Consider the following 9,550-nt stretch of genomic DNA (forward strand, 5'->3'; position numbering starts at 1 on the left):
CTAGATGATCTGCTCAGGTCCCTTCCGACCCTAGAAACTATGAAACTATAAATCCATGTTGGCTGCCTGTGATCAGCCTTTCCTCATCCAGATTCTTGTAAATACATTCCCTTATAATCTGCTCCAGTAACTTCCCAGGCCTCAAGATCCTCCTTTTTGCCTTCTTTAAAGAAGAGAACTATGTTGGTTCTTTTCCGGTCGTCTTGTACCTCAGCCATCTCCCACAACTGCACAAATATTAGTGCCAAGGGTTCTGAGATCTCCTTTGCTAGTCACTGCAGTACCCTGGAAAGAAGTTCATCAGGCCTGTGAAAACACCGTAGTCCAAGAGACCCTCCTTAGTTCAGAAATATATTATATTCAGCCTAAAGTATTCCCATTTGCTTAGTGCCTACTGTCATTCTGCACTGTCCTTGTACACACTCTCCCAGTGTGGTGGCTTTCAAGCTGCCTTCCATAGGACACTTTCAGCCCCATGAAACCCCATCTCATCAAAGTGGTAGGACTTCTTTATTCTTTAAACTGTAAAGTTTCCAGTCAGTTATAGGCCATTTCTGGACTGTTAAGAGTTTCCAGAGGTTTTTTTTTCCCTTGACTGAATTTATGACCCCCTCCCCCCCCAACCTGAGCACATGTACTTTTCTGCTTTTGGTGTGGCTGCATCACCTTTTTATTGAGATTATTTGCCATTAATCCTATCACAGTCATGCACAGGCTTTTCTAGATTTGGAAGGGCATGGAGGGTTGGAGCCCAGCTATATAGATCAGATGAGAATAGCAGCCCTCAGAGGAGTATTTTGCCATGTCTCCAGGGTATCTCGCTGACATGGAGGGGAGTGCACACTGAGCCTCAGCAACTAGGAGTTGGTGTTTGCCCAAGAGCTCTATCTTCAGAAGTGGGGGGGTCTCATGTGATAACACTTGTGAGCCTCTTACTTCTTCTTGGTGTCTGTTTTGTCCCTGCAAGTCTTAACTGAACTTAGCTATACATTGCTTTCTTCCTTCACATACCCCCTTCTCAATCTCCCTGATCAGTGCTTCTCTTTACTGGAGAAGAGCTGCATGTCCAGTGCCTGTGAAGGCCTGAATCTCTTGGTGTCCTTGTGCATCTCTCTCCCCACCTGCAGCAAAAGGAAGGCCAGTTCAGTGTACTACAGCTGGTGGGAATGCTGCGCGGGATTGCAGCTGGCATGCGTTACCTCTCCGACATGAACTATGTGCATCGCGATCTGGCTGCCCGCAACATCCTGGTCAACAGCAACCTGGTGTGCAAGGTGTCAGACTTTGGTTTGTCCCGCTTCTTGGAAGATGATGCCTCAAATCCCACTTATACTGGAGCCCTGGTGAGTGATGGGTGGTGAGTGATTCAGGGTCTCCTTTTCCAGCTGCACTACACAGACCTATCATGTTTGCACAGTTAGCTTCATGTAATAGACCTGGAGGTGCTGACCTAACCTGCAGAAATGGCAATAGGTCATGGATACCAGGCAAGGGGTAACAAGCTTTTTGCGTCTGCCATACCAGTTTCAGCCCATCCTCCACCCTGGGGGAGCTGGAGAAATTGTTCTGTGGGATACCACCCTTCCCCCTTGGGTTCACCAGTTTCAATCCAGCCCAGACAAGTAGTAACCAACAGTCACAGCATTCTGATCACCTCTGCCAAATAAGCTGGAGAGGATTCAGTGCAGTTTCTTGTGAGATAAGAAACAAGCCTCTTCAACTGCAGTTGGCATTAACTTGCCATTTGGCTGACCATCACAGCAGAAGGACCATAGATGGAAAAAATCACAGACTGAAATCCCCTCCTGCCTCCATTTTGGGGAGCATTAGGCTTTTGCTAGAGATAAAATACCTACTAAGAAGACCCCTAACAAGCAGCACCTAAACCAGCCAAGGCACATGAAGATCTGACACGTCCCTGTATTCACTTCAAGAGAACTCGAACAGGGGCAGGGGGCTGCCTCCCAGGGAGCAAAGGCCAAATGAGCCAGCAGCTGAGCGGGGAGACAGAAGTTGGGGTCATGTGGTCTGAGCAGGGCCAGTAGCAGGGAGTGCTTGGCTATTCTGTCAGGTGGGAAGAGGAAGGAAATCAGGAGCTTCTCACCATGAACATGTGTCCTTGGGATAGAGGAGGAGAAAGAAGTGCTGGAATGTTCAAAGGAGTCCAGGGGTCTTCATGTGGCCAACTCCAATTGAATTACAATGGGAGTCACTCCCTCGTAACCTTAAGAGAAACCCAGCCATTGGGGCAAAACACCATTAGGCAATAGGATTGATTCTGTTCCTGGTCATGTCAACAGGATGGGGTAGGGCCCTAAGCACAACTTTAGCCAACACCAGATCAGTCAAGAGCTGACCCCCCATGTACTGGGCCAGGCTGACCTCAAATGACTATCTCCATGCCTCATTGACTATCTGCTTTCTCTCTCTCATCTGCTTTCCCTCTCCCATTGCTCTTCAGGGTGGCAAGATCCCCATTCGCTGGACTGCCCCTGAAGCCATCCAGTACCGGAAGTTCACATCCTCCAGTGATGTGTGGAGCTACGGCATCGTCATGTGGGAAGTGATGTCCTATGGCGAGAGGCCATACTGGGACATGTCCAACCAGGATGTAAGTTCTGGCAGGTTGAGAAAGGTCTGCAGCAGGTCAGGAATGCCCTTCCTGCCCTACAGAGAGCACAGGCCCATGTGTGTGGCTGTGGCTGAAGCCTTTGTCCTGAAATGGTTCTTTCTTTCCTGCAGGTAATTAATGCCATTGACCAGGATTATCGCCTACCACCACCTCCTGACTGCCCCACTGTCTTGCACTTGCTCATGCTTGACTGCTGGCAAAAGGAGCGAATCCAGAGGCCCAAATTTGAGCAGATAGTCAGTGCTCTGGACAAGACGATCCGCAAGCCCTCTGCTCTCAAAGCCACTGGCACAGGGAGCAGCAGGTGAGACAGAGCCATGGGCAGGGGGCATGTGGGATGCAGGCTGGGACCATAAGCACTAGGCAATATTTGGGGGGCCAGGGGTTGAATTTAAAGACAGAGATCAACTGGGCAGAAAAAAGTGGGACTGTAACCAGGGCCTGGTGGACTTCCCAGCCAGGGCTGGGGGTGATCTCAGGATGAAGAGGGGTACCCAGCAGGAAGGGCTTACAGAGGAAAGGGAACCGTCAGCTGAAACCAGGATCTGCATGTTTCTTGCATCTGATATTTTCCCATCTGCGTTTCCCAGCCTAATGAAACCAGATGCAGGAGGTCAGCAGCGGGGAGGTCCCTGGGGGTGAATGCAGCCAGGATTAGATGGCTGCAGAGTTGATGACGGAAACACGTCCTGCTGGCCCAGAGAGATTTTCCCATGGGTATAAAGCCTCGGCCTCATGCAGCACAGTCCATGGCTGGGGGAGGGGAGAGTTCAGGGCTGTGCTCAGTTTATTAAACACTGATATATAAAGAGATTTTTAGCCTGGGGCAGGCTCAAAGGGCAGGAAGACCAGAAGATCCCATCTGGAAATGTTGGGTTCTTTGGCCTTTGGCTGCTGCTTCATCAGTGCTTTCTTTGACAGAGGATAGTGCTAGAGCTCTTAAGAACTGCTCTGTACCCTGTAGGTAGCTGCTTGCTGTTTATTTGAAAGGGTGCAGCCCATGGAGGGGAACTGGTCCTGCAGCTGGAGAGCTGCAGGGCTTTGATGTAGGATTACCTTCCACTTGCCCCATTTCACTGGTATGGGAAAGCCTCCACAACCCTCAGCAAGCCAGCATATCAGGTTCTAGCAAGTGCTGAAGAGTCCAAGGCAACTGAGCATGCTTTCCCACTGGTCTCTGTGATTGGGTCTGGTGTGGAGGGAACCACTGAGGATTGAGCAGCATGGTCTGGATGTTTTTAGAGGGATAGGAAGTTGACAATGTGGACCCAGGACCTCAGGTACATGATTACATAGCTGCCAAGACAGGGGTGCAGTATATATCAATGTCCATCCATGTTCCATATGGCTTTGGATTTGTCTTCCATCTCTCCGAGGCCACCTGAACCAAGTATTGTGGTTGGCTGATAGTTGTTGGCCACGTTAACCTTGAGAACTCGCTTCCTTTGCAGGCCATCCCAGCCCCTGCTGAGCAACTCACCCCCAGACTTCCCTTCACTCACCAGTGCCCATGAATGGCTGGACGCCATCAAGATGGGCCGCTACAAGGAGAATTTTGACCAGGCTGGTCTGACCACATTTGACATCATCTCACGCATGACACTAGAGTAAGTAGAGCCAGCTTGGACACAGGGCACTGAGAATTCAGGGCTTTCCATGGAGGGCTGGGGCAGGCAGAATAGGGAGGCCCTACAGGATCACCTGGGGGGTCAGTCTAAAGGGGGAAGGAATCCAGGGGAGCTGGTTGTATTTTGAAGAAACCTTACTGAGGGTGCAGGAACAAACCATCCCGATATGCAGGAAGAATAGCAAATATGGCAGGAGACCATTTTGGCTTAGCAGAGAACTCTTTGGTGATCGTAAACACAAAAAAGAAAGCTTACAAGAAGTGGAAGCTTGGACAGATGACTAGGGAGGAGTACAAAATTATTGCTCAGGTATGCAGGGATGAAATCAGGAAGGCCAAAGTACAATTCGAATTGTAGCTAGCAAGGGATGTGAAGGGTAACAAGAAGGGTTTCTACAAGTATGTTAGCAACAAGAGGAAGATCAGGGAAAGTGTGGGTCCCTTCCTGAATGGGGGAGGCAGCCTAGTGACAGATGATGCAGAAAAGGCTGAAGTGCTCAATGCTTCTTTTACTTCAGTCTTCACAGGCAAAGGTAAGCTCCCAGACTAGTGCACCGGGAAGCACAGTTTGGGGTAAAGGTGAACAGCTCTCAGTGGTGAAGGAGAAGGTTAGGGACTATTTAGAAAATCTGGACATGTACAAGTCCATGGGGCTGGGTGCAATACATCTGAGGGTGCAAAGAGAGTTGGCTGGTGTGATTGTAGAGCCTCTGGCCATTATCTTTGAATACTCAGAGTGATCAGGGGAGGTTGTCTGGGATGACTGCAAAAGGACAAATATAGTGACTATCCCTAAAAAAAGTTAGAAGGAGGATCCAGGGGAACTACAGACCAATCAGCTTCACCTCAGTCCTTGGAAAAATCATGGAGCAGGTCCTGAAGGAATCCATTTTAAGCACTTGGAGCAGAAGAAAGTGATCAGGCACAGTCAACATGGATTCAGCAAGAGCAAGTCAAGTCATGCCTGACCAATCTGATTGCCGTGTATGATGAGAAGACTGGCTGTGTGGATGCAGGGAAAGCAGCGGATGTGCTATACCTTGACTTTAGCAAGGCATTTAATATGGTCTCCCACAGCATTCTTGCAAGCAAGCTAAGGAAGTATGGGTTGGATGAATGGACTGTAAGGTGGATAGAAAGCTGGCTGGATTACTATTTTCAGTGGGTAGTGATCAATGGCTCAAGGGCTCGTTGACGGCTGGTATCAAGTGGAGTGCCCCAGGGGTCAGTCTTGGGGCCTATTTTGTTCAATATCTTCATTAACGATCTGGAAGATGGGATGGATTACGCCCTCAGCAAGTTCTTAGATGACACCAAGCTGTGGGGAATAGTAGATATGCTGGAAGGTAGAGCTAGGATTCAGAGTGACCTAGACAAACTGGATGATTGGGCCAAAAGAAATCTCATGAGGTTCAACAAGGACAAGTGCAAAGCCCTGCACTTAGGACAAAACAATCCCATGAACTGGTACAGTCTTGGGACCAACTGGCTAAGCAGCAGCTCTTCAGAAAAAGACCTGGGAGTTACAGTGGACAATAAACTGGGTATGAGTCAACAGTGTGCCCTTGTTGCTAAAAAGGCGAACAGCTTACTGGTCTGCATTAATAGTATTGCCAGGAGAGGATGGAGCTGGACTGTTCTCAGTGGTGACAAATGACAGAACAAGGAGCAATGGTCTCAAGTTGCAGCAAGGGAAGTCTAGTTTGGATATTAAGAAAAACCTTCTTACTAGGAGGGTGGTGAAGCACTGAAAGGAGTTACCCAGTGAGGTGGTAGAATCTCTATTCTTGGAGGTTTTTAAGGCCTGGCTCAACAAAGCCCTGGCTGGAACAATCTAGTTGGGGATGGTCCTGCCTTGAGCAGGGGGTTGGACTAGGTGACATCCTGAGGTCCCTTCAAACCCTCATTTTCTATGATTCTATGATGAACACAGAGGATATTTGAGATAGCAGTCCTGAGAGGCCACACCCCAACATAACATTTTCTTAGGCCTTTTTACACTCTGAGTAACTGCTGTGCATTTGTGACCAGTTTATGAGAGTTGCCTGATCCCATAGAGCACATGGGAGGGATCTGTGTTTCCACAAGACCCTTTTTCAGGTGTATTTGCATAATCATGGTGCTGCACAAGCAGTTCCGTAGCAATGAAGTTTGGTGCCCAGGGCAAAGCCTGCAATGGCAGCTTGCCCGTGCCCCACACACAGATCTGGGGGGCACATACCCCCCCATGCTTACCCAGGAGTGCACACAGCAGCAGGAGCTGCCCTTCCCCTGTTCACATGCCCCCCCACCCTAGGTGAGCCACTTGCTCGTGGCTCCATCCTGTGTCCCGCCCCAGCTGGACAGCACCTATTGGCGCCCCTTTGCTTTGGTGCCCAGGGCAGTCGCCTTGCTTGCCCCACCCCCCTACACACACACACCCTTTGCTACAGCACTGTGCACAAGTGAGTTGGCATCAGTACATCCTGGTATACTTGGCTGCCCTCCCATGGTGCCTCAGTGAGAGAGTACACCCACAAGCCACATGCATATGAAGCACATTAGCATGTGACTGGGTAGTGAATCTTGGGGAGGCTTCCTTTCATGCAGGTTGGTAGGAAGGAATAGGACCAGCCAAAACTGGTTCCACAGGGGCCCTGTTTACCATGCAGAGAGTCCTGCTGAATGGTTAGGGAGAAGCAACAGTGTTGAGACCTGCAGCCACCTGGGGGTCTGACCATGCTGTCTAAACCAAGTTTGAAGCCAACTATTTTGCAGGTGGGGTTGAAATATTAGAGAACACAGGTCCTGAGAAACATCCTTCTGCTGTTTGTCACCCCAGTGGTCTTCTACCCAGCAGGCCAAACAAGTGAGGGCAGGTAGGGCTGGTGCACTTAGAAACAAGCCACACTTGGGGAGTCAGCATTTTATTTTTAGTAAGTTTTTTTTTTTTCCTGGCAATTCCATACCAAAATTGCAGAGATTGCTATTTTCACAGGGTTCACAGAAACTGCTTTTTTTTTTCATTTTCCACAAAAAACAAAATCGCCAAGAGGGTAGATCCTTACTCATCTGTAATGTTTACTTTTGCAGGGATATCCAGCGGATTGGGATCACCCTTGTGGGTCACCAGAAGAAGATTCTAAACAGCATCCAGCTCATGCGAGTTCACCTGAACCAACTTGAACCAGTTGAGGTGTAACATGTACATTGTTTCCTCAACCACCTCAGGTTCCAGGAAGAGGCTGGTGGTTGAGAGTGGAGCACACTACAAATGGGAGGAGGAGGCAGCAAGGTGATCTCTGAAGACTGCTTGCTGTGAGAGAGTGGGTCACGAGCATCCACTCCACCAGACAAAAGCAAACCTTTGCAGAAAGCTAACTGTGGTGCTACAGAACTAAAGAACTGATGGCATTTAGATGTGGGTGACACTGTACAAAGGGAGAGGGTTGGGGGGAGGGGGAGTTACTATAACATGGGGAGAAGCTGGAAAATACCTTGGATGGATGAGACATTCCTACCGATTCTCTGCCAGGTGATGTGGACAAAAGGTCCCAGAGCCTCCAGCGGACTGTACCTACGAGTGGAGCCCTTTGAAGCTCCATTGAATAAAGGCAACAGAAAGGCGTGCGTTCTTTTTTCCAAAAGAGAGTTGTGCTGCTATGTGAGGTTCTTACTGAGACGTGAAGGGGCCTGGGGCTAGCACACCACTTGTTACTCCATGCTGGTGGAGAACCTGAGTGTGGGGATGTAGGGCATGCTGCAGAATGGGCCATGAGGGTCCTGGAATTGGCTGGGCTGCATAGTCATGGGAGTCAGGAAAGGGGCAGAGAGGGCTCAGAAACGCATGCTATCTGAAGATGGGGATCAGCAGATCTCTAAGATCTGGAAAGGGAACAGAATCCCTTTTCTTTGGTGCCAGGGAAAGCAGGAGGTCTGTGGGTTTACATTGCTCCCATTTATGGGGTCAGGAGCAGAGAGGAGGGGTACTCTGCCCTGGTTTTTCCTTTTAACTCGAGGGAGGAGCAGAGGGCTCTGAGTCTAGGTATCAGGGAGGAAGGGAGGGGGATAGATGACACTAGTTCCTTCTGCCCTGTGTTGGGATGCGGTGATGCAAGTTCCAACTCAACACCTCACCAGGTGTCTGAGACAGTAGGGGCATCTGGTTCCCTCCCTGCCCTGCCACAGATGTTAGGGAGGACAGCAGAGTGCTCTTGACCTGTTCTCTGTGGAGGCAGGGGTTCTTCCCTCCCCCTCACCAGCCAGCTTTCTAGAACAGAGGAGACAAAATGAACACAGAGTAGGGAAAGGCTGCACATGGAAGGCTTTATTGGAAGGAAATGCCAGCCTGCTCAAGTCAAACTCTGAACCAGCCACTGGATCAACATGGATTTGCTTAGATACCTAGCACCTTTCACAGTCCTCCTGTCATGAGAAGTCAGCACAGACTAATCAGACGTGGCCCAGGCAGAGGAAATGATGAGTCCCAAGGTTCCAGCCCGTAATGAGGAGCAGGAGGGCCACTGAGGAGCACCTGCCCCTGGGATGCCCCATAAAGTGCATTATCTGGCAGTACACAATCACTCAATGGAGAAATCTAAAGGAGATGAGTGGTGTCTCCAGCTGATGGCCTAGCATTTGCTGGGTGTTATATGTCTGCCAAGAGTAAAGGACAAGAGCTTTGGGACCCAGGAGAAGCAATGCAGATACCCCTATCAAAAACTAAAGAGAGAGGAGACTGAGCTCTACCTGACCTGAACATAGGGCTGAAATAGAAGGTCCATAAACACGACTCTCCTGCCCAGCCTTATGATAAGTCAATGGCGGGGGGCAAGACAGACGGGGTTTCTCTGAGGCCTTTGTATGGCAAGGTCCTCCATAGTACCTGTCCACAGCACAGTGCCACGTCCAATTTGAACTGTGTCCAACTGCCAGCCTCCCACGAGTGGCAGCCTTTACCCCACCTTCCCATACACTGCCAGCTGTATCAGGCCTGGGACCACAATTTGAACAGCACAGCTGTTACAGCCATTAATCTGGTGCGGGGTTAAGCGCCCTGCACAGCAGTAGAAGGCAGAGAAATAATCTGTGTTTGAAAGGCAGTGAAGACTCTTACGTGGCTCAGAAAGGGGGTGGGAAAGCCCCCTCGACAGGGGAATGACTATATTAATCCCAATAAGATTCACAGTTGTAATAGTTCAAAGTCTTCAATGTGTCACAGCAGTAACATATATTAGCCTGTCTGCATCAGGGAGGAACGAGGGAGAAGGAGTTTAAATAAGAGTTAAATACAAAAAAAAAAAAAAAAAAAA

General features: G+C 49.5%; 1 protein-coding gene across 1 annotated transcript in view; it reads left to right on the forward strand.

The window, feature by feature from the left end:
• The window catches only part of LOC109304420 (ephrin type-B receptor 5), a 155,370-nt gene extending 147,483 nt beyond the window's left edge, over positions 1-7,887 (forward strand). Inside the window, exons 13-17 of the mRNA XM_019526955.1 lie at positions 1,128-1,343; positions 2,462-2,611; positions 2,743-2,936; positions 4,084-4,239; positions 7,332-7,887. Of these exons, the coding sequence (XP_019382500.1) occupies positions 1,128-1,343; positions 2,462-2,611; positions 2,743-2,936; positions 4,084-4,239; positions 7,332-7,440 (825 nt within the window). The 3' untranslated portion in view covers positions 7,441-7,887. The remainder of the gene's footprint in view (positions 1-1,127; positions 1,344-2,461; positions 2,612-2,742; positions 2,937-4,083; positions 4,240-7,331) is intronic.
• The last annotated feature ends 1,663 nt before the right edge of the window (positions 7,888-9,550 follow it).

Source organism: Gavialis gangeticus, unplaced genomic scaffold, assembly GCF_001723915.1.
Source record: "Gavialis gangeticus isolate Ggan-Ray unplaced genomic scaffold, GavGan_comp1, whole genome shotgun sequence".
NCBI classification, from domain to species: domain Eukaryota; kingdom Metazoa; phylum Chordata; order Crocodylia; family Gavialidae; genus Gavialis; species Gavialis gangeticus.